At 34.1% G+C, this 25,794-nt stretch overlaps 2 protein-coding genes across 6 annotated transcripts; both read right to left on the bottom strand.

The window, feature by feature from the left end:
- Positions 1-1,317: 1,317 nt before the first annotated feature.
- LOC142615825 (serine/threonine-protein kinase CTR1-like) lies at positions 1,318-25,298 on the bottom strand. 5 transcript variants are annotated; one of them, XM_075788679.1, is made up of 19 exons: positions 25,160-25,298; positions 21,592-21,679; positions 21,317-21,410; positions 12,322-12,623; positions 12,085-12,226; positions 10,303-10,406; positions 9,175-9,380; positions 8,498-8,722; positions 8,329-8,369; positions 6,311-6,379; positions 6,041-6,141; positions 5,830-5,914; positions 5,561-5,659; positions 4,817-4,885; positions 4,585-4,716; positions 3,461-3,555; positions 3,127-3,252; positions 1,713-1,800; positions 1,318-1,589 (listed from the first exon to the last, which is right to left on the bottom strand). In XM_075788679.1, the coding sequence occupies exons 3-17, from the start codon at positions 21,320-21,322 to the stop codon at positions 3,174-3,176; spliced, it is 1,755 nt and encodes a 584-aa protein (XP_075644794.1). In that variant the 5' UTR covers positions 21,323-21,410; positions 21,592-21,679; positions 25,160-25,298; the 3' UTR covers positions 1,318-1,589; positions 1,713-1,800; positions 3,127-3,173. The 5 variants fall into 5 exon arrangements, with proteins under 5 accessions (XP_075644794.1, XP_075644791.1, XP_075644790.1 ...); XM_075788676.1 differs by lacking the exons at positions 21,317-21,410; positions 21,592-21,679; positions 25,160-25,298 and adding an exon at positions 15,933-21,199 and having other exon boundaries at positions 1,713-1,890; XM_075788675.1 differs by lacking the exons at positions 21,317-21,410; positions 21,592-21,679; positions 25,160-25,298 and adding an exon at positions 15,933-21,198.
- Positions 22,051-25,526, bottom strand: LOC142615826 (putative disease resistance protein RGA1). Its single transcript, XM_075788681.1, has one exon. The coding sequence runs from the start codon at positions 25,460-25,462 to the stop codon at positions 23,546-23,548; it is 1,917 nt and encodes a 638-aa protein (XP_075644796.1). The 5' UTR covers positions 25,463-25,526; the 3' UTR covers positions 22,051-23,545.
- Between the last annotated feature and the right edge of the window lie 268 nt (positions 25,527-25,794).

Genomic DNA, 25,794 nt, shown 5'->3' on the forward strand with positions numbered 1-25,794 from the left:
GGACCCGAAGGCCGAGTAGATGTGAGAGTTTAGAGCATGCATGTGAGTACATAAATAGCTTAACAGACAACTTGTACCCTTGACTATTGATTCCTTATAAGTTAAATGGATTCTACATTTATTAGTTTGCAATCCATCTAATACACGAGGCCTTTTCTTTTAATAAAAATTAATTAAAATAGACATTGTTTATTAAGTTTTAAAGTATTGACAATAATATAATATAAAGATTTTGACACGTTTAACTTTAAATCACAAAATGTTGAACGTATATCAATGGAAAAAATAAGTGTTTGTAAGTTTTAGTTAACTTAATTAGTAATTTCTTGTCATCGAGCAAAAGATCTAAAGATTACACCGCCTACACTTAAAAAATCATTTGATATTTTGATTTGATGATAAATAATAATTATCATAAAATGAATGTTATAGGTTGAAATTGAAATTAAATTGTATCTATGAAAAAGAAAAAAAAATGCTTTCTTCAAATTTTTCAGTCTCAAGAAGGTTTTGATTTATAGTTCAAAATAGCATATATATATATATATATATAGTTTGAGAAGAATATTGTAGTCAAAGTTAAATGTAACAGTGTACAATACTATAATAATTTATGATTTTTTTTTCTTTTAAACCCATGAATTATTCTTCTAATAAATATACTTGGACAAATCAGAACCCATTGTCGAAAAGATTACAAAACCAAAGGAAGGGGCCGGCATAATGCAACTGAAGAAATATAATGAAAATAAGACAAGAAATGTATAATAAAAGAATAAAAACTGAAAATGAAATAGCATTTCCACTCCTATTCAAGTATAATGCTTTATTCAATTTAGCAAAAAAAAGAAAAAGAAAAGAAGGTATAATGCTTCGTTCAAACTTTAAAGTAAATGATTCTCAGTTCTCACGCGAATTCTTTCAAATAAGTTCATAGTAGTACAATTTCTCATGCTATATTCAGTAAATATGCATTTTCCCAATCAATAAAACAATTCATCTCTTGTATAAAAATTTTAAAATTTTAAGGTATCCTAAAATTATATATATACCATGCTTTATTATAGTATTGTTTGTAGATACATTTACTTTAATTCACAAACAAAAAATTAAACTTATAGTAATAAAATGCCTTTCTTGAAGCAAATTTTTCTAGCTTCATGAAAGATTTAGATTCATAGTTCAATATAACACGTGTTATACGTGATGAATTCATGATAGTCTACAATCCTATGGAATCAACATCAATGTAGTTTTCCTGCCAAAGAAAAAAGCACTCATAATGCCGCAACAAATATTTTTAAAAAGCACATCCACTTATTCAAAAAATAATTAATTGCTGTAAAAAAGGAAGTTACAAACTTCCACTAATTATTCAAAATTAAATATTTAAAATTAAAAAAAAAATTTATTCAACCATAAAATAGTACAAACTTCTAGTAATTATTCAACAATTTAAATTCAAATAATTTTATCCCTTGTTAGTGACCTTCGTACTTCAGCCTTTAAAAATCCTATCGGTCCAATGTGTCAACCATAGCTTTGAACAAAACTTTTTTTCTCATAATTTCTTCATCTAATAAACATATCTGGACAAATCAGAACCCAGTGTTAAAAAAAATCCAAAACCCAATAAGAGCCTTCGTAATGCAGGAGAAACAATGAAAATAAAAACTAGAATAAACAAAAACAATGAAAATGGAGTAGCTCACCTAACATCAATGTTGGAATTTTGGCATCCCAGTCTTTCACCAATCTTGTTCAACTTCTCAAGCAGATGGGTTTTACATACACCAGTAACTACAAAAGCATCACAGAGGTATAGAACACATTTCATCATGGCCATGATTGTGTCATAGGGATCATAGGGATGATCAATATTTCGGGAGACTGTTAAGATGGGAATAAGGAGATAAACATCCCAAGTAAGAAACAAATATTTTTACCCTAACTGACACAAACATTAGGATTCTAAACACTGCCATTGGGCTCCACTTAAAACATGAAATTTAATTTTGAAAAATATAAGACCAGGACTTAGAAGACTAGATCTCTTTGGTGAATATTCTTTAGTACATAACCACATCCATTGAACTTAACCATCTGTCCTACTGGCTCATGTTGAAATCAGATCAAACGACCATACAAGAGAGCCCTAGCTCCATTCAGATGTCACGAGACATTGAGTGAGAAGGTCTTGTATCTCTTTCGAACTAAAATATAAAACTTATATATAATACTTAAGAGACAAATGCTTTATTGAAGCCAGCTGATTAATCAAACCTCTTTTGTTACTTTCAAGAAAAGGAATATAAATTTATGACAAGCTCTTTCTAAGGAAAATTAATTAATTTGATGATCTATGATCAGAAGACCATTTGAATGTGGGTCGGGCTGTAAATGAACCAAGTCGTTCATAAACAATTTGGGCTTAGTGCAATAAATAACTTGTTCATGTTTGTTTGTTTGTTTATAAACAAGTCAAACTTGAGCCTTAGTTTTAGACTTGTTTAATAACGATTCATCCTAAGAAGAAAAAAAAATTTGTTCATGAACCGGTTCATGAACAATAAGGCTCTATAAAAAAACAAGCCGAGCCTAAGCTCATTTATGGACTTGGCAATAAACTTTGTACGGGCATTAAATATAAACTCATGAATGTAGGTTTGTGTTGGGGAGATAACACCTTGGGCAATGGGCAGCCTCCAATTGCGTAATTAATATATATAGAGACCCTATTTAACCCAAAAGCTTAAGTTTATGAGTTTGAGCGCAACTATGTCATATTAACCACTCCCTCTTGTCATTCTTATTCAATATAGAACTGCACTCACACATGTATACTTGGTTTTGGCTCAAGCTAAGCTTAAACATTTTACTTTTGTTCTCAAACCAATCTCAAACACTCAATACTCAAAAAAGCTTGGCTAGTTTACGGCCCTAATTGTGTGCCGGCTAATGCAATTGAAAGATACAAGATATCTCTTACACGAGCACATCTAAATCTATTTTACCATAAGAGCTTCTAACTAAGGCAGACACACACAAATGATTAAGGAAAGAAGAATCCCTGCTAGTTTGAGAGAATTAAAAGGATGGCATGCATCTACAAACATATTTTCTTACCGGTGTTCCACCTCGGTAGGTAAATTATGGAGTGTGTGTGTATGAACTCATTGAGGCCTGCAATTTATTATCATTTGCTGCAAAAGTTTCATAATATACGAGAATGAAGGGCGTTTCCAGGGCTCACTGCAGTATCACCCAGCACTTCATTAGAATAGAGAGAGAGAGAGAGAGAGAGATGCAAAATCACATGATTGCCTTGTGCTGGCTAGGGTTTGAGAGACATGAATTCCACTCCATTTTATAGAGAAAACTAGTGCATGAAATTGCTGACATCTTTTTGATAAGAAACAGCATGAAATCATTGAGCTCATGATTGTTATTATCCACTTACCTAGCCCAGCATGCCTCAATCAGGGCAGCCACTTCATGATTTACCGTATTTGGAATATCAAGCCTTTCACCCTTAAAACCAACAGCTGCGACAACCTGCAACAATGATGAATCATATTTGACAAGCTACACCTCAACAATATAGTATCCATAATTCCACATACAAGGAACCGCACCTCATAGCAACATAAGAAATCAATAAACTCTGAGATTGAGTTGCAAATTTAGTGTTCAAAATTTAAGATAGATTAAGCTAAGCAATAAAAGTAATTGATTTTCTAGCATCATTTTGAGAAAGTGAATCTACCTATAAGAGTTAATCCATGAAGACCTCAGGTGGACTAACTCAGAATTAACAGAACATAACTGAAGCATTAAAACTGATGACTTTTAAGGAAATATTATTAGATTCTACCTTCTACTGGAGACCTTAAAATAGGAATTTATTGCATAAGGATAGTATCCATTTTCTATATTTTCTTTTCCAGGTCCCTTCAGTCTTTCTTCAAGTTGAAAAGGATACTTAAGGAAGCAGATCATCAGTTTTCCATCACAAATATTCAACTTGTCCTACCATTTATTTCAAGTCATACATGTCTTGAAATAATATATTTAGCACATCATATCAATCACTTCAGTTGCAGCCAGCTCAGAACTAATTTTAGTTACTGAGTCCATTTGTTGTCCCCTACCATTCATTTAAATTCAGACAATTTTTTGAAGAACTATTCCTAGCATACCATATTTAGCACTCAGTTGAAGCCAGCACACTGCTAGTACAGTAACTGAGTTTATTTGTAGTCACCGCCTACCATTCATTTAAACTCAGACACGTTTTGAAGAACCATACCTAGTATATCATATTTAGCACTCAGTTGAAGCCAGCTCACTGCTAGTTCCAGTAACTGAGTCCATTTTTAGTACTGCCAGAAAAAGACATTATTTAAAGTATTCAATACCATTCACTACTTGGAAAATATTTTTCCCCAATTGACCCAACTTTTGTTACATTCACCTTCAAAGAGATTCTTTCTATCAATGATCAAGTGCACAAATATAAGGACCCATATTTTTTCTATAGCTTTACAAACCATCTGGCTTGCAATTAGTTAATTGACAAACAACCTGAGGTGGATTTAAATTTCTCCAAGGCTGTTGCAGGGTCACAAGTTCCCACAAGATAACACCAAAGCTGAAAACATCAGACTTCTCATTTGATGGCTCATTACGGAGAACTTCTGGTGCCATCCACTCAGGCTAATAAAAAAGAAACAAAAAGGGTGAGCAATCCTTTATTTAAAAGAAACAGTTAAAGAATGAGACAGATAACAATTTCTTAAGTTCATATAGCACTTACAGTTCCTGCAGCTGTTTTAGATGAAAGAAATGTGTTCGCCTTCAAGCGGGAAAGTCCAAAGTCACACACCTGGATGGTCAAATATGTCAAATTTCAACAAAAAGAAAGTACAAAATGTTTCACCACCAACCTCTCCAAATATAAATAAGCAAAAGAATATGTCAATCTATGGTTTTATTTTTTCTAAATATGGATTTTGAAATGTAAAGCAATTTTTATCTTCAAATTGAGTAAATAAAAATGAACTTTAGATGAGAAGGGTTTGACTCATTAAGCACATCAGATAGTCTAGATGCAAAATAGAAACAAAGTTTCATTAATGTGAAAATGTTGGAAGGCAATTTCACACTTAAATACAAATGTACACTGTTTATATAAGGGTAATTACACTAATATCACAATATTACAATTCCACCCCAATCACATACACTCATAACAACCCAAAAAAAACCTTCTCGATTTTCTACCATTCCATTCCATTCGGAGCCATATCATTGATAAAGTACACCAAACCTTGTGTTAAGTTAAAACTTTTGTTGAATGACTAGAGGAATGGAGAGACATTCCAATATATTTCTCCAATTTAGAATGTTGATCGTTTATGATATTATTATCCATTGTTCTTTCCCAATTATATTAAGCTTATGTTCATGTGTATCTAATCATCATAAAGAGAAAAGCTATTAAGCACAATTATAGGGAAGGACTAATTGCCATATGTTCGACAGAGTTGTTAAGAGTAACCTTTACAGTATATGAAGCATCCACCAAAAGGTTTGGAGACTTCAGATCTCGATGAACAATAGGAGGTTTAAGTTGATGAAGATAATTCATCCCCTTTGCCTGTACATAGAAATACATAGCTTAAACCCAAGGAGATTTATAAACTCATTTCTGGTGTGATACTGATGATGATGGCACCAACTTTTCACCAACAATTAATGGCTCAGATGCTCTGCCCCTGCATAGAAATAACTGAAACATAATGCCAACTTATGTCGCCAAAGACATACCACATCATAAGCCATATTTAAGCGACGCCTCTCATCTAAAATTACTCTGGTGGCAGGCATTCGTAAAAGATTATACAAGCTACCTCTGAAATTCAAAGTGAATATTCTGTTCAGTAAAATATGAAGCTGATTCCCAGAATGAACTAATTATTAACGTATAAAAAAAAGAAGTTAGGATATCTAAGCAAATCATTTCAGGGAATCTTGATACCTTGATAAATATTCTGTAACTATGGACAAGTTTGGGGGCTGAGTAACAGCACCCATAAAGAGAACGATGTTTGGATGATGCAAACGTTTCATGATGGCAACCTAACAAGCATAATCAAAGTAGTGAAGTACAAATAGAAGATATCTTGAGAAAATCTAGAACAATATATATTTTATTACTCGTATTAAAAACCAAAAACTGATAGAGCTACTCCTTTCATATTTCTTGAAATCTCTCTTTTTTATAAAGCCAAAAGTAGCTAACACATACCTCCCCTAAAAATTCCTTGAAATGCTCTGTGTGGAAATCTTGCCCCATGAGAATTTTGACAGCAACATCCTGAGAGTTACATCCTTAGTACTAACAAAATGGATTTGATTGAGATTTTTTTATTGATAAGTAAATATTTCATTAGTTAAACACAAAAGCGGCACTGCCCATGTACACAGGTGTAGACAACAGACCTACATTAAACACTAAGACTATAGCTATCAAGCATCTTAGGCAAAGTAGCAAAAGAGAACAAACCCAAGACATTTATCCACCCAAACAAAGTCTTGAGGAATATAAGTTATAGGTTAGGGATAGAATTTTCACATCCTTCAAAATTTCTGGCATTCCTCTCCCGCTAAATGTCCCGCACAAGACAATGGGGGATCAGGCTCCATATTACAACATTACAACATCTGCCAAACTTAAGTTGCCAACTTGCTAAAAGCTCCAAACCCCAAAAAGAGAAAATACCATACTCCAAAGGTATCAAGCAATAGGGTAATGGAAGAGGAGATGATCAGTAGTTTTCCCATTCCTCTTACACATGCAACACTAGTCTATAACAATTAGTCACTGTTTCCTGAGGTTATCAGCAGTTAGGATATTCCCCAACGCTGTTGCCCAGGAGAAAAAGTTGACCTTGATTTGAACTTTAGGCTTCTGTAGACTCCTCCAAGGAAAAGACAATGGGCTGTAGAATTTAACATTTTATAATAGGATTTGACTTCAAAGACATTGCGCAGAGATTGATTCCAACATAGGTATCCACCCTACCTCATCTTATTAACCTAGATAAAATCATGTCCATAAAAGATGCAATGGACTCCAGCTCCCAATTATGGACCAATCGAACAAAGATAATATCCCAGTGTTAATTACCCCCAACAAAATTCAAATGATCAGCCACCAAAGCCACCTTATCACGTGCAATACTGTATAGTTTAGGGAACCTCTCCCTCAGCTGTAGCCTAACACACCAAGAGTCATGTCAAAACTATATTGAGGAGCCATCACCTACCTTGAAACTGAACCAATTGAAACCTTCACAACCCTTCCTAATGATCTTCCATAAAATTACTCCACACAAACCCTGAAGCCCCCACATGCTTCCATATTTATGGTCAACCACCTTTCTCCATAAAGCCTCTCTCTTAAATTGTGTACCTCCAAAACCATTTCCCCAATAATGCTTGATTAAACAAGAATAAATTTCTGATGCCCAAATCACCGCATTGAAGGGGTTTGCAGACACTACTTCAATTGACCAAATGAAACTTTAACTCATCTCCAATCTGCCTCACAAGAAATTCTTTGAAAATTCTCTATTCAGCGACCAACTTCCATACCCATCCACATAGGAAATAAGGATAAATAGTAGGTAGGGAGGTTGGACATTCGACATTGGAGAGAGGCATTCTTTTCCAACCAACCAGACTTCTCTCCATTTTCTCTAGCACATAATTCCAAACAGCCTTCTCTTTAAAAATGGATCCTAAGGGAAGACCCAAATATGTCATGAGTAATTTAGATACTTTACATCCCAAAATATCTACCAATGCTTTTACATTCGACAAATCACGTACCAGTGCTACCAAGTCAGGTGAGGCTCGTTAGGCCCCAAGCAAATCAGTTTCTCTATGAGCTAGGGCCAAATGGGTGGCCACAAGAACCCCCCCCCCCCCCCTCCCCAACGGCTTCCACACCATTTCATTTTCCCAACAGGCTCACCTTCACTTCCTAACCATGCGAACAGACTTAAATGCATTTGTTTTGTATTATTATTATAGGATTAAAGATTGAGAGAGAGAGAGAGAAGAAGAAGAAGAAGAAAACAAATTCAAAACTACCGCCTGGTTTTAGTCGTCTGAAAAAACAAGTAAAAGGAAACTAGAGATATTGCCAGCTACAAAACACAAGGAATTTCATAACCAAAAGCCATAACAAACTGCTTATAGAATATAAGACATAAATAAAGAAAAAATAAGTAATTAAATAATAAAGGAAAACATGATTACCGAGCCACGCCAATCTGCATGATGGACCACTCCAAAAGAACCTGAAAAGCAGTGGCACCCTTCTTGTAAGTCTCAAAATATTTTTACACTGATATACATGACATGCATGAACAGAAATCGGAAGGCATTACAATCAATAACATTAAGCAATGTCAGAGATAACAAGTACCTGTTCCAATTTTCTTCTTCAAAACAAGTTCACTCCATGGGATGTCCAAATTATCCTCATTGAGTTTAAGCTCATGACTTGAACTGACTGATTCATTACCATGATTATTGCTTGAAGTGGAGATGGCATTGTTTCTATCAAAGTAGCTGAAAAGGGCTTTAGAGACCTTTGGACCAGTATTATGATCTTGATTGAAAGCTGTACCTGCCATAATGCAATCAAAATCTTTTTAAGGATTATTAATAACTCACCACCGTGTGTCAGTTTTCACATCACAAATCATTGGGCAATACTTTTATTATACAATCTGTCGTGTCAAACATCATTTCAGGGGACAAGCCCTCTGTATTATTCTTTGTTATATCCCCTTGTTTAACTCTAAGATTTTATAACATAATAATATTTTACTACTTAAAAGGTTAGTCACAATTCAACAAATTTAATCTCAATACTTCGACTTTACAAAAAATTGCATTTCACCCTTTGCACAGCATGGTTTGAGTAGTTGGCAATAAAACAGGGTGATTCTACAAGTACAACAAGATTGCTAAAGAAAAATCCGTCCACAAGTAGACTGCTAAAGATAAAATATAGCAGCCAAGAATATACACACTAAATTTCAAGCAAAATTACTGAATCAAAATAACTAATGTAATAGTATATGCAGTAAGAATCACCTGAAGAAGCATCATCAAATGCACAATGAAGCAATTGGCAATTAAAATACATTTTGGCCAGTGTCCTAGAGTTCTCTGCTGCTCCAGCTGGTTTAAATCTTGGGTGACATAATGGTGAAGAAACCAAGATGGAGGCTGTACCATTGAGTGATGAATCAGGCTGGCTTAATGCTCCTGGTGTCCCAAGCAAATCAACCATATATTCCCTGGAACATTTTCACTTTTGTTCTTAATTAAAGGTATCCAAACAATTCTCCTCTCATGTGGCTCCTCTTTCAATTTTATCCAAGCTACAGAAAATAATACACTAGCTCAACTCAAATACCATCATGTCCCAAAGCCTACTCTATTTTTACATTTTCCATACTTCTACTTTACATAATTCTTCATGAAAATCCATAATTGCCCGTTACTATGTCATTTAAACTTATAAATCTCCAGTGTTTTCTTATTCATTACTGTGTGATGTGGACTTTTCTTTCATACTTGTTAGTCCTTTTCTTTTTCTTTCTTCTGGTTGTTGTGAGGGAGCAGGGGTGGGGAGATGGACCTTGCTTGTCTATCACTTTTAATGCACTTTACATGATTTGCGCTTTTAACAAATCCTGTCCCAAACCATAGGATATCTCATTTCATTTTAATTCCCATCCATTATACCCAATCCCCATCAAGATCACTATTCTTATTTTCATGGAAAATTACACTTTACCCCTATGGTTTAACTGTTCAAGTGAAATTTGAATTAACAACCTATGGTGTAAAATGTTGCACTTTACTCTCATGATGTCTTATTGTATATGCTTTTAGTACAATAATTTAATATATTTAGACTATATAGAGGTCGCTATTATGCTTTTTGAGCTTTCTTTTCAAGGCACGCTATATGCACAACCAAATATTAACAATTTGTGGATCAAAAAATATGTAAAGATATGACCTCATGTGGGTAAAAGAAAGCTCAAAAAGCATCCAAGGAAATTCATGTGGCATGCCCCATATAAATTTCTTATGAATTTCTCTCTTTGCCCCCCACTTTACCAAACTTTTTAGTTGCTTTTTTTGCCTCACTTAATGCTTTCGGTAATTCATGTACTGACATTTAATGAATATATGATTATTGCAACATACCTATCAGAACCAAATTGCACAAGGCAGGAGGCAGATACATCCTTTCTACAATATTTGCAGCCCTTAGCAATTCGGCATGGTAGTTTAACTATGTCTGCTAAAGTCTGCCAAAATTATAATTAGTTAGCATTTAAACCGGCAAGTCATTTTAACAGATATCTCCAAGATACCAAATGAGAAATATATTCAATACTAATTGTTAGAATGTAGGACTAGCAAAAGTGCATTTACACAAGCAAGAAATAAAAACATCCACACAAGACAACAATATTTAATGTGGCTCGGCTAACTTCATGCCCACATCCAAGAGCAACATGTTCTTCTAAGAGTCTTCTCACCTCCCCCCATATTGGATGGTCTCTTAGGAAAAAGCCACCAAACCTCTTAATAGTAAGCCTATATATAGGATTCCAACTCCTATACCTTGTTAGGCAATGACTCTTCAATTACTTCTAAGAATATATAAAATTTCTTCCGCACAAGAAAATCCAAACTAAATTAGAATAGTAATTTGAGCCAAACTCTAATAAGTCTCCACCTTGACTCAAATTCCATTGAGTTGTCTTCCTTATTTTCACAATATATTTTCACAAACATCCATGCAAGACAAAATATTTTACGTGGTTCGGCAAACTGCATGCTTACATCCACGGGCAATGCCCCAAAATGTACCATCAACAATATGGATTACAAACATTCTCAATCAAATCTCACAAACCAAAACTCAAAAAACTCTCCAAATAACACTCACAAACCTCACAACCACAAGCATAAACAATAACGCTCACAAAGACAAACTAACTCACAAACCTCACACACACAAACTCACAATCCAAAAGCCCCAATACACCCAATGCTGCTGTCACACTAACAAAACAAACTATCAACTCACAAACACTGATATCTTTAAACCCAAAAAAAAACTACCAAACTATTCTTTGAAAAAACTCATTCATCTTTTTCTAAAAGTCTTCTTGTCACCCCTTATGGGAGGATCTATTGAGGAAAAGCCACCAACCTCTTAATATTGAACCTATATACAGGGCTCAAACTCCTATTCCTTGTTAAACAATGACTCGTCACTTCTTTGATATATGATTAAACTTCCTTCCATACCGAGAAATCCAAACCAAATTAGAATAGAAATCTGAGTCGAACTCTAATACTTATCAAACATGAGTTCAAGAGAAGCATTTATGCCAATATCACCTAAACTAACAAAAGGAAAAAAATAAATGACTTGGGGCTAGGTGTGAATCATTTCTTATTAAATATAAGGGAAAACACCTATTTTAGTAAATTAAAAGTACTTGAAGTTCCAAATTGGTCCTTAGAGTTTAGAAATCTGCATCAAGTCCTCAAATAAACAATAATGTTACAGTTAGGTCCTTCCATCAGTCAAAGGAAAATGTTAATGAAGCAATTATGACTGACATGTCAACAAAAATATTCTTAAATTTCAAAATCTTGTTATTAATTATACAAAGAAAAATAATAAAAGTTTATTATAAGATGACATTTCGTCATTTTGCCAGGTACACATGCAAATGTTTATAGCAACCACGTAAGAAATGACACATCCTCTCAGAAAGTCAGACTGATGAAAAGACTTAATCATGTAATTTGCAATTATTCTAGGACTTGATTGTCCTTTCCGAACTTTAGCAACAAATTGGAATTTCATGTACTTTAAAATAGGTGGTTTGCCAAAATATTATTTTTGTGAAACAACAACAAATTGTTGTAGAGTTCATCACATTACATTAAGGTTGTGAGAATTACTTTAAACAGCAATGCACGATGGACACAGCAGCCGACAGATAAGCTTCCGATTGGAAGGACAACAGAGCCTAGGCAGCGTTTCAGAAGTTCAGTGTACTCCTCCCAGTGTGCACCCAGATGTTCTTCAGTAAAAACTGCACCCCTTGTAACGACAGAAAAAGTTTGTTTACAAGGAAAGAAGAATTGCAAGTTTAACAACATTCAAGATATACATTTAACAAGTATCATGAAGCTCACCCCATTCTACTACAAACAAGGGTTGCCAGCTGATCAATCACGTCTTTTGTGGTCATCCAGCCACCAGAAAGACTACGTAACCTATTCTGTAGTTCCTTCAAACCAGGATCCCTAGGTTTATCAATCAATACCACTTTGATTGACAAATCATCACAAGGATCAATAGCCTTCAATGATTCAAAAGATGGGATCTGGCCGCTGTCTTGCAGATCAGTACTTATAGTCCATGCATATGGATCCATCCCATGGATTAGGTAAAACCCATCTGGAATTTCGTCAAAGTACGACAAACAGCCATTCACCTAGTACATTTGAACATAAGAGGAAAATATAATATACTTGGCAGACAATCATAAAATCAAAGTCATGGTATTCAAGAAAGTAGGTGTTCTCATAATTAAGTTTTTGCAATGGCAAAAGAATAAACTATTAGATGAAATTGAATGTTTGCATGCATAGAGGTCAGCAAAAAAAGTTAGAAAGAACATAACACCAGAAAATCCTCTGGCTAATTGCTAAAATTTCAGAAATACAGCTAATTCAACCTTGTCTTTATACTTTTTTTGTTGTTGATAATACAATAGTTGGGGATGAGGGAATTTGAACTCTGGACGTCTTCACTGGAAACATCAGAAAGTGCCAATTGAATTACAAGGTTGTTGGTGTCTTTATACAATTTTCAACCACCATTACAATGTGAACCATATATACTAGCAAATGTCTCCATGAAAATTTCTCAAAAAACATAGAATCTATATATGAAGAAACAAATAAAGATACATAATCAGTAACCCTCTTTTGTTCTATAATGGACAAAATGAAAGAAATGATGAATGGCGAACATGTAAAACTAAGAAATAAATTCTATGTATTTTACTGTCCTTCCCTTCCCCCATTCCTTCCAAGCTCCCAGTAGATGGAGCTAAGAAGTTCCTTTGGCAGGATCATTTCCTGTGAACTATTCTCTTCTAAAACAGACAACACCTCCAGCCACTAAGTCAGTGCAGAGTTAACACTCATAAATCAAAATCTCTACTAGAACATGAACTTTGAGCAAAAAGAATAACAATCAACAAAACATTTTTGGAAATCAGCTGAGTAACATGAAGCCCAAATTTATAACTTTTAACAAAAGCATCATTTGCAATGAGAAAAATAGAAAAAGTTCTCAAGCAAAGCATTGGCTGTATAGAGATATTAACTTGTTGGGTCTTTAATCATTTCCTATGCAGTTGACACAAGGGACCTCGTGTGATGGCATTTCCATGGTAGAGTAGTTGCCAGACTTTCTGCTCTATGCTCTATGTTAGTTGAGGTCTGGCAAAGCCTCACACATGAAGAGAGATTGTTGCATGTAATGGTGAAGTCCCATGTAAAAAAATAGTTCTTGTAGGCCAAGAACCAAGTGACTTAAGCTAAAATTATTTCCAACATGAGTATAATCAAAGCCATCACTGCCACACTTTATAAATGCCAATCTTTATTTAAATATTATGAGCCTTGTGATGAAACATGACAGCACAAAAACCTATCAGTATCATATACTACAAAAAGTTACTCCCTTCGTCCCATATTGTTACTCTATATTCCATTTTAAGATGTTCTAAAATATGGTCCTATTTAAAAGCTCAATGAACATAATAATTTTTTTTTTCCAATTTACCATTTATTGGAACGACTACTTTTAAGTTTACATTAAGAGAATAATCTTGGGAAACTCTACCTTTAACTTTGAAAGACGATGTTCCTTAAAGAGTTAAATCTTCTAAACATGACCAATAATATGAGATAGAGGGAGTATTAATGTATTACTATAAAACAGTACAATAATGCTACAACCATAACTTTTTTCACAACATTTTTCATACTTGCTAAAGTGGTCGACTATGAGTGGTGGACACAACTTTTTACATAGACCCACCATCTATTTTTCACCACTCATAGTCACCAATGTCAGCAATTATGAAAATTGTGTCCGTAGCCAAGAGCTTGTAACCCAATTGGTATCTCTTAATGTTTCCAATGAAGACGTCAAGATTCAAATCTTTGCTCCCTCAGTTATCGAATTATCAAGAAAGAAGTTGTGTCTATAGCATTACTAGTCTCTTATTAACAAGTTCCATGAGGATATAAGTTGAAGAGCATTTTAATTTTTTTTTAGGGTAAAATACAATTTCAATTCCTAAAATTTTTTGCAAAATTTGTTTTGTTTGTCCCTAAACTTAAAAATTAAATAAATAAAATTTCATCCTTAAACTTTGTAAATAGTTTTTTTAATAGTTTAGAGACAAAAATAGGGAAGAAAAAAGAACTTTTTTCAATAAATTAGGGTCAAAAAACAAAATTTTGGTAAAGTTAAGTACAATAAGTAAAACATTTTCAATAGTTTAGAGATAAAAAACAAATTTTTTAAAGTTTAGGGACCAAAATAGTATTTTACTCCCCTCCCCTTCTTTTTTTACTGTTTTTAAAATTTTAAGTCTAAATGCCTAATCATACATAAATTATAAAAAATCCTACCCAAAACAACAAATTATTGATAAGTGCCTTTTATTTGTAAATTATTGATAAGTGCATTTTATTTGTCTAGAACTTAAAGTACAGTTCATTAGGTGTCTATACTTTCCAACCAAACAAAGAAGTTTTTCATTCCTCCACTTTCCATCCTCCCAACCAAATACACATGAGAAAAACAAAATCTTTTTTATCACCTATTTTTCCATCCTCCCAAACCAAACAGAGAGCTCTCCAATTAAATCAAACCATGTGAGTGCATTGTCCAATTTAGCGCAATTAGTATTATCATTTTCTAAAGACAATTAAATTCAACTCATCGGTGTGTCTTATTGGCTAAGAAGCATGGACACTAAGAAGGATGGGCACAGGTACCCATTATGACACGACAATTTTCTAAAAAATAGGGCAATGGGACACATTGATTAAATAATTATTAAATATTTTTTTATATTTTATTTAGCATTTATTTTTTATATAACGTCATATATATATATATATATTTATATATATATATATATATATATATATATCAAATGAAGAGTAATAATAAATAATAAAGCAAATCCTTGACTATCGAAGGATGTTTAGAAATTACAATACAAACCAAGATTAAAGATGTTCGTTAATTTTCAAATATACTATTACTATTTTGAGCATGCTCTCTTTATTTTGTGTCCTACATTTTTATTTTTAGAAATTACAATACAAATCAAGATTAAAGATATTTATTCATTTTCAAATGTAATATTACTATTTTGAGCATGAATGGTCTCTTTGTTTTGTGTTCTGCATTTTTATTTTTAGAACGACACTGACACATGTAGATGTGACACACATAGAAGTGTGTCAAGTGTCGGTATACACAAGTGCAGCACTCTGCACTCCAAATAAAACTGTCTGTGTTTTTTTTTTTTTTTTTTTTTTTTTTCAGAAACTTTAAAAAGTGTCAGTGCTTGCAGTTTATAATAGAACATTTAACATTCCTCTTAAATACGGTGCCGTATAACATACGCTAACAAAACCCTGTAGCAAAAGTTACAGACATTAAACAGAAACAGAGAGAGAGAGAGAAGCAAATATAGCATTATACCCACCCAGAAACGATGAGACAGAGCCTCAGCAGAATCAGAAGACGAGAGAGTTCCCCGATGATGATGATGATGATGCGAAGATGAAACCAAGAAATTGGGATCATGCCCACAACCAGCCTGTGCCGAGAGCCGAACCGCCAGAGCCAGCTGCAGCTGGTAGCTCTCCTCCGTTTGCTGCGCCCCCTTCCTAGACGACTCCGTCGTCTTGTACTCATCGCCACCGCCCGACGACACCTCCATTTCCGAATAACTCTTACAATTCTCTCCATCGCCGTAATACATTTTTTTTTTTTTGGAATTTGGTTCAGATAAATTTTTTTTTTTTGTTTTTTTGAGTAAGTGAATGGAAGTACAGAGAGAAATAACAGGGAGAAATTGGGTGGGGTCCACTTGGGTATAATATATAAAATTCGATTTTTAACTTTACCTCATGTTGATGTTGACGGTGGAGAATAAATTTTCTCTTTGTACTATATCTTTTTTGTTGATATGAATTTTAAAACTTATATTCTTAATATGCCCTTTAAATTTTGTTCAATACAATGTTATTTACTATTTGATTAATAAATTTATTTTTTATATATAATTTTATATTATAAAAATTTAAAATTTTAATATTTATTTGATGATAAAAAAATTAATTTTTAATATTCTCAAAATTTTACAAGCACAGAAAATATAATAAGAATACATAATTTAACGGTTAAATTTTTGAAATTTATACTCAATATAAATATATGGGGAATTTATAAAATTTCTTTTGAAACTAGTTTAGAGAAAAATTTTATTTATTGGCGAAGAGTGTGGTCCTAAAGAATAAACGTATGGAAAATGCTAAACTCATAATTTTTGCCACAATTTGTCACGTGACAAGTCTTGAGTGATAAGATAAAAGTGGTGGATCTACAACTCCACCACTCATAATTTGCTACATAAACAAGTTGTGGTCCTAATATTACTCTACCACTCACCACTCATATCACACACAAACAAGAAGAGAAGAATTCACCACGTGACTAAATTATGGCAAAAATGGTAGAATTAGCATTACTACATACAAGCGGAAAGAAAATACATTACTTTACTTTAATGAGGAGAGAGTTTGGTAAGGGCGCGCATTAACGAATCAATGAATGTAACAGAAGCCTAAATTCAATGAATGTGGCTCATCTTAGAATAATTGTTAACAGATTTCTGACGTTGACATTTTTGGTAACGTGGAGTAACTTTTTGGTAAGTACATGAGTAATTTATGAGAAAATCTATGTATTGACACAAAATTTGACAAAAAGATTGACCGACCATGTGACAAATTATTAGGGAGAAAATCTATAGACGTCCAAAATTTGACAAAAAGATTGGCCATCTGATAAATTATAAATTATTAGTGTAGGGTAAAAAATTATAAATAAAAGCTAAAAATTGAAAAGCTGGCTTCCAAACACATATGACGTGATAGATTATTAGTGATATGTAAAAAATTTGTATTAGTAGTGAGCTTAAGAACTAGTAAAATACTTGTTGATGTGACAAATTATTAGTGATAGGTAAAAAATTGATGTTATAACCAATAAAAGCTTGTCAATTCAACATGTGTGAAAAAATAGACAAAATTTGGTTTCAAATATGTTTAGTCCTTATTACTTAACTCGACCAACTAAGAAGGTCATATGCATTGAACATAACGTGATACATGTTATCTTCCTATTAGTAGTTGGAGTTAAATCTTTTTTGCTAAAAAAATTGTCAATTTTTTTATGTATGCAACATTACTCGTAGTATATTGGCGTTGTGTACACCTTTTTTTTTTTGTGTGTGGATAATCTTCAATCTATTGCAAAAAAACAGAGCTACAGGGGGGATATCCTTCCTTACAAACAGTAGCTAAAGGTGCAAGAATGATATCCTTATTATAGAAAAACGAAGAACTAGAAGAAGGGAGCATCTGCCAGCTTCATGGGCTGCAGAATTACAACTTCTATTAACCCAAGCAAAAGAAAAAGAAACAAAACACTGAACCAACGACTGAATGTTGGAGATGGAGGCATGTATAGACCAGTTTGGAGGGAGTTTGGAGGGCCCGAAGCAGAGGCCAAGGCGTCAAAGCAAATTTTTGAGTCTCCTTCGAAAATCACGTGTACCCCCTTTTTCTCGTTACTTAAATTTATGGTAGAATTTATTATTAATATTAATGTAAAAGGATGGAATACTATGTAGTTATTGTACTTCAAGGTACTTTATACAATTTTATTTTTTTGGGATTATGATTTGTAATTGTACATTTGTACCTATGGATTGAGAAAAATAACAAAAACTACAAGATCAAAAAAAAAAAAATGTATTCAATGCATAAGATTTTAAATAAAAAAAAAAAAAAAAGAGAGAAATGAGCCAATCGGCATAAAAATGTTATAATTTATCTTTTTCAATATTTTGGTGCACTATTGAAAGCTATTTTAGAGTTCACAAAATTAGTGGTAATTTCAATAATATTTTCTTTAACGCGTTTTTAGGTGTTGGGCGTGGCCTAAAATCCAAATCAAACTAAAAATGTTTTTAGTTGACTAGGAAAATGTCAAAATGTTCAAAATTAAAAAGCAACTCAATTCGGTTTTTTTTTTCTTACCTAGGAAAGGTGCATGGCAATTTTGGTACTTAAAAACCATCCAAGAGGTATAGTTCAGTAGTAAAAAGCTTTTGTTACCCATCACACATACTTATATGAGTTGTGAGGTTCATGTAGTAACACACTCTATTCACTACAAAACATGCGAGTTATATCCATGTTTTTTTTAGCCGTGTTTACAAGAACGCGGCTATAGTAAGAGCAACCATATCAGCTCGTGTAAAAGATTCCGTCTACTTTACACAAAAAATCTACTTTTAAGATTTTACACATTCACTTTTACAAAACACCCACATCAGTTCATCTATCCTACCACCTCTATTAATTAAATAATCAATTTCCTCACTTTTTTATTATTTCTCTCAACTACTAGACTACATACGCGCACCTCTCTCTCCTTCTCTTCATTTCTAATTCGCTCTCTCTCCTTCTCTTCATTTCTCTTTCATTTCTCTTTCGCTCTCTCTCTCTTTCTCTCTACCCATTTCAAATCAACTCTCCCTCTCGATCAACTCTCTGATCCACCCCGATCCGCTCGGATCCACTCGCTTCGAGCTCCGATCCACTTCGATACGCTCCGATCCACTCTGATACGCTCCGATCTACTCTTTCTAGCTCCGATCCGAGCTCCAATCTACTCTCGTTAGCTCCGATCCGCTCTGATCCACGAGCTCCGAGCTCTTATCTACTCTTCCTAGCTCCGATCTGCTCTGATCCAAGCTTCGACCGCTCCGATCCACGCTCCGATCTACTCTCCCTAGCTCCGATTCGCTCCGATCCAGTCAAGCACCAATCAAGTGCCGATCTGTGTTTGTGTATCTATGTTTTTTTTTTTTTTGAGCAAGTGTGTCTATGTTGATTTTCTGTGTGGATGTGTTTGTGTGTAGGCGTGTTTGTGTGCATCTGAGGAAAAAGAAGAGGATGAGGAGTTGAGTTTTAGCTGGGTTTGTTAAGCACGGAAAGGAGAGAAAAAAAAATGAGCGAACGAAAATGATAAAATAATGGGATAAACGAGCTACAGTAACCGTGTTAATATACACGGTTATTGTAGCTCGGGATGGATTTACAAAATTTTAGACATTTTTAAACCCACTGATGTAGGTGTTTTTTTGCTTAAAATGTGTAAAATTGGTAGTTATGTTTATTTTAGAAACTTTTACATCCACTGATGTAGATGCTCTAATACTTGTGATATTACACATTCCCTCATAAGATGTGGGTCAATAAGTCCACACCTAAAACCTCTTTTAATTCAGCAAAAAAAAAAAGTGGGAAAATCCAGAGCCTAAATTACTACCAAAAGCTGGCTTTGGCACTTAACTGTCGAAACTCGAAACAGACTTTTGGAAAAAAGAGCACTTATATCAATGGGAAAGCAAGGATTTGATTTCTACATGGACAAAAAATTACAAGGTGTACACAAATGACACAACACATTCGAGTACTTGATATCAATTTGAAGAATAAAAATCTATGTAAACACTAAAGGGATATAAATCAAAGAAAATCCACAAATGTAAATCACATATTCGCTATATGTCAAGGATTTGTCTACACGTGAATAATTTTTTTGTTTTGTGTTTAAATTTATGAAGTTATTTACCTAAAAACAAAGGCAAATTACTGCCTCATGTTGATTCCATGGCCAAAAAATAAGACCCAAGGGCTATGGCTTTAACGGAAAGATACCAATAGTCTTGTAATTTAGTGGTATTTAACTGATTTTTTTGTTAAAAACAGAGATTCAAATCCCACCAGCCCACATATAAAACATAAAAACTAGGAGATAGAGAAAGAGTCAAAATATCAACCACTCGAAAAATGAAAAGTTCTTAAACTTGGGTGCTTCCATGAACATTAACAATCTATCTATTCTATAAAACAGATGAAATAGGAAAGTTGACCATATCCTCAAGTCCTAATTAGCCAGTTTTTTAACTTTATTTTGGTATTGTCACAAATTGTCTCCAAAAAAAAAAAATGCAAATAAGCTGTCAAACGCACTTTTTGATTGGTAAATTTCAAACAGATAAAAACTCCAAATCAATCAATGTATGAATTCATGCATGTAGGAAAAAACTAGACTCATTTACTTGTTCTTCTTTGCCTCTTGGACTTAAGAGTCAGTCTAGAGACAAACATGTGAGTAAGTGAACAAATATTTCGTTTTTATTCAACTCCTTTTAAGAACATTTGTAGAACTAGATCAAAAAATATATATCTTTTTGGCAGGACAACGATAATAAGGCAACAATTATCAAAGTACTAGGAAAAACATACTTCCAGATAAAAGAATGGCTGCACTAGCAGCTGTAGGAAGTAGAGGAAGAGCAAAAAAAATCAACCAACAAAAAAAGTCATGGTCAAGTCCTGCCTTGAGCATTAGAAAGATGGATGAAGAGAAAAGAAAAAAAGGTGAACGACAAAGATTTTTTGTTCAAATGTTTGAACAAATTCAAAATCTAAATGGATTTTTAGTTAGAAGACTAAGATGGAGATTTCAATCTTTGTAAATTGTGATGCTTTCATACTTATAATGCAAGTCCCAGAAAAATATTTGGGAAAAGAAACAATCTATTCAGCTAGAATATCCCATATAAAAAACCACTCGAACAATTAGCTGTTTAGTACGAACTACCTCAAATGATAATTTTTTAATTAGTTAGTATGTATATGTTGGAAACCTCTATACCACACCCCCCCCCCCCCCCCCCCAATTTTCCCCAAAAAAACAAAAAACACAATCAACAACTACTACTACCTTCATGATAAAGTAATTCCTCAGTGTTACTGTTGCTGTTAGTTGCCTGCAGGTTAAGTCCTCCCCTCAATGCGCTAAGAAATTCGCTATGATTCTGCATGTATATCATTCCATCAACAGAGTGGAAGATACAAAGATATAAATCAGAAGAACAAATTAAAACAATTGAAAGAATTTAAGTTGCTGTTTTTCTTTCTTCTAATAATGTGAAGAAATCATGTGTCTAATTAAAATTTTTTGGATGGAAAAAAAAATATGAGAGAAGAGATGACTACCACTGAGTTTTGTGACATGTTGCACAATTTCTGTTTTCAAATAAGGTCCGAATTTTGAGCCAAACTTTATTTTTTGCCTCAATTGGTTCTGCACAAGAAGTCAAATATCAATGACTTTCTCCAAAATATTATAACCCTCAAAAGCACAAAGAAGAGGAAGGGGATTGATTGTATGAAAAATTAGAATTAACATACACATATATTTTACCTATTGCATACTGCAGGTACCAATCCACATCTAAATATGGAATATGAGCAATCTTAGGCCAATCTTCACCTGTCTGTCTCTGACATCTTTGTCGTAAAAGAGGACAATTAGCAATTGTAAGGCATTGTAAAGCGGAGAGATGGCGAATCCCTTGAGGCAATGATGTCAGATTGGGGCAACGGCTAATTTCAAGCTTTTGTAGTGATGAGAGGTTGCCTATCCACTCAGGTAAAGCCATCAAATTACGACAATTTTCGATGTTAAGATATTGTAAAGAGGTGAGATGGCGCATTCCATCAGGCAATGATATCAAATTGGGGTATTCGTCAATTTTAAACCTTTGTAGTAATGTGAGATTACCTATCCACTCTGGTAAAGCAATCAAATTAGGACAATTTTCAATCTCCAAGTCTTGTAAAGAGGTGAGATAACAAATCTCTTGAGGCAATGATGTCAAATTGGGCCATTTGCTAATGTTAAGCTCTTGAAGTGATTTGAGGTTACCTATCCACTCTGGTAAAGCTGTCAAATGAGGACAATCACGAATTTGGAGTTTTTGAAGAGTGGTAATATGTTGAAGTCCATTTGGTAGAGACAGCAGTTTTGGAAGTCCAGTAAAATAGAGTGAACTAAGGCTCCTAAGGCCTTGCCATTGCATACCATCATCTTCATCATTTAGTAAAACAAGCTCATTACAGTCCCAAATTTTCATATCTTGAAGCGAGGTGAGATGTTGAATGCCTCCACCAGGGAAAGACCTAAGTCCATTACAGTTGAAAATGGAAAGTCTCCGAAGTGAGACAAGATTTCGTAGCCATGCATCTGGAAGTGATTCTAAATCATTAACCCATTCTAACTGCAAAGTCTCTAATTCAGAAAGAGGAAAGCAACATGAGGAGGTTGAGAATGCCGTTGATGGGTTCTGTGTTACTACCATATCCATTGTTTGTTGCAATACTTTGGAGCTAACTTCAGTCAATGTCAACCCTTCTTTGAGATATGGAAATAGTGGCATGCAAGTCAGGTTCGGGCAAAAACTAATTTCTAATTCCGAAAGATGAGGAAATGATGGTACTAACAAATGCTCTGGTTGAGTGTTATCGCCTATCCTCCACCATCCTTTCACATTGGGGCAAGCGCATAATGTGAGAGTAATTAAGGATGGGAAAAATAATGTTTTCGAGAAAGACAACGATGAAGTAAAGGATAGACTAATAGTGTCTTCTGATATGTATTCAAGCTCTCCCATATCTACAAGACTGAGAGACTTGAGAAAAGGGAGTTGATATAACGGTAGGAGGTGATGGCATTTGTGAGTATGCCAAAATTCCAAATTGACAAGATTAGTGAGCAAAGAGATCCAATTTGGAATTGTCACACCCATATAAGACCATAACTCCAATGCTTTAAGATTTGGATGTGGTTGGAGCCATTTCAATGCCATTTCATCACAACATGTGGTTTCTCCATTCTGTAATCGATCCCACCGTAAAATCAATTGTTGAAGATGTTGTTTCTCCTTCATATTTGCAGCTTGACATTCCAGCATGTCCTCTTTTTCATGTCCTAGATATCCAATCCATAAGCATCCTCCCAAATTGCTCAACTCCTTCAATTCACTTAGCCCACAACTAGACCTAGTTCTAGAACCTCTCTTACTCACAATAAACTGTGGTAGTATCTCAAGAGAAGTTAATTGCCCTAGTCCATGGGGCATATGAGTCAATTTTAAACAATTAGTAACATCTAGATGCCTAAGATTGACCAATTTTTGGTGTCAATGGGTAATTCCCTAAGAGATCCACAATTATTGAGTTTTAGGGTCTGCAAATTCTGTAGCCTAGTAATGGAATTTGGGAGAATTTTAATATCTCGATTTTCAGATACATCTAGATATCTTAAATGTTTCAACTCTCCAATTGAACTTGGCAATGCACGTAGTCGTAAATTACTTAAATCCAATGTGCGCAAATACTTTAGATTTGAAACAAGTGCATCACAAGTTAAATTACCTAAATTTCCCCCAACACTAGATGCAAGAACTGTTCGCATCTTCCTTCCATTAAGCGTGGTGATTGGATCCATAAGATTAAATGATAGATGACGAACTTTTTCACCAATTTTCTCCCCACTTGAATTTAATACAACACTTTCCATCCCAGACACCAAAGTTGCAAGATCATGCATGAGATTATGCATTTTGCACCATATAATATTGCCATGTTCATCTTTTCCTATATCTTGGAAAAATGACCTCCAAAGTAACACCATAAAGTACTCTCTGCCAACATCCTCCACACATTGCTTTGGATCTGATAATTTAATAAAACCTTGCGCTGCCCAAAGATCAATTAATGTTTTTACTTGAATCTTGTAATCTTTGGGAAATAAACTACAATAAGCAAAGCATTGCTTTAAGTATGGGGGTAGATGATCATAACTCAACTTAAGTGTTGATGAGATATCATTTTCTTCTTGAGCTATTTTTGAGAGTTCATAATTTTTAAAAGACCACCACTCATTTTCCGAAGTCTTCGAACGTAGTAAGCTTGCTATTGTTCTTATAACAAGAGGTACCCCAGCACGATTATTCATAATCTCCTTTCCTAGGCCTACAAGGGCTTGGTTCTCTGGTTCTTGGCCTTGTTCAAATGCTATTTTTACAAATAAACTCCAAGCCTTTTCTTCAGTTAGGCCTTTTAGAGGATAACGTAAAGTTGTGCCTATTATCATTGCTACCTTTTCAGAGCGTGTTGTTACCATTATCCTACTTCCCCTTGCACCAACCATTAACAAATTTTTCAAGAGAAACCATTTATTATTATCCTCATTCCACATATCATCCAAAACAAGCAAATATTTTTTTCCATTAAGTTTATCTCGAAGTTGCGTTTGCAAGATTTCAAGGCTTTCTTTAAGCTTCTCATCAATCAAATGTTCTAGAATTGCTTTAACAATTTGTTTTACATCAAAGTTACTAGAGACACAAATCCAAAGTTTCAACTCAAAAGTTTTATTAACAATCTTATCATTGTAAATCAGTTGAGCTAGTGTGGTCTTGCCTAACCCACCCATACCAACTATCGAAATAATTGAAACATTTTCTACAACATTATTATCCAAAAGACATTCTACAATTGCATTTTTGTCATCTTCTCTCCCAACAACTTCTTCTTCTGGCACAAAAGAATAAGTTTCTCTTTCCCTATTCATCATTTGAGGTTCAATGGGGCTTTCCATAAAGTGGAACTTAGCCCTATCATCTGCAATGCCATTTAAACTCTCTCTAATGGCCTTTATTTTATGACCCATCTTAGGACTAAAAACAAGCTGGTTAGAACTTGAGTAGAAAGTACATACCTCCTTTGTCATCACATCTCCAACCATCACTTTGTGCCGCAAAACTTCTGTGGAGAAGTCATCTAACAAGTCATCTGCATCAAGGATGACATCTTTGAGCTTTCTAAGCCAATCTTTGATCTCAAGGTTATGAGAACTCCGCTTTTCTGCATCTAGAATCACAGCTTGGATGGTGGAAACCGTATTCGTTAGATTTTCAAGCTCAGCTTTGACACCCAAGGACAACTGAATCTCTTCGAGAGTTAAAGAAGTCAACGCTCCAAGGACTCTGCCTGCAAGTTCGAACAAAACTCCTTCAGCCATTTCTTTTTTTCTTTTTTCAGGAACACTAGTTGGATTTGTTTGTGGAATGCTAAAAATGATGACTGATGCGAGGTAGGCGCATTGCTATAATGATTACAATCGTTTCTAAAAATATGAGGATGTCGTGAACCAATGGCGGCCCCACCAGTAATTCCTTAGCAAAAATACGTTACTCTGACTATTTGGCCACTAAAAATGACAAAATTAAAATAAAAAGAAGTGACGCAGAAGTGGGACTGTGGGAGTGGCTGTTAGCTAGATATCAGTTATTAACCGTTTGGGGTTGGTTATTTTGTTTAAGCTGAAATTTTTTTTATAAAAATACTGTAAAT

This window comes from Castanea sativa, chromosome 11 (assembly GCF_040712315.1).
Source record: "Castanea sativa cultivar Marrone di Chiusa Pesio chromosome 11, ASM4071231v1".
NCBI lineage: Eukaryota > Viridiplantae > Streptophyta > Magnoliopsida > Fagales > Fagaceae > Castanea > Castanea sativa.

Excerpts from the sequence above, each read along its gene's own strand:
- LOC142615825 (XM_075788676.1), bottom strand. The coding sequence starts at position 16,211 with ATGTATTACGGCGATGGAGAGAATTGTAAGAGTTATTCGGAAATGGAG. Across the intron at positions 9,381-10,302 it reads GTGCAATTTGGTTCTGATAG|GGAATATATGGTTGATTTGC; the intron begins GTATGTTGCAAT and ends AAAATGTTCCAG. Across the intron at positions 5,915-6,040 it reads GTTACAGAATATTTATCAAG|AGGTAGCTTGTATAATCTTT; the intron begins GTATCAAGATTC and ends TTTGAATTTCAG.
- LOC142615826 (XM_075788681.1), bottom strand. The coding sequence starts at position 25,462 with ATGGCTGAAGGAGTTTTGTTCGAACTTGCAGGCAGAGTCCTTGGAGCG.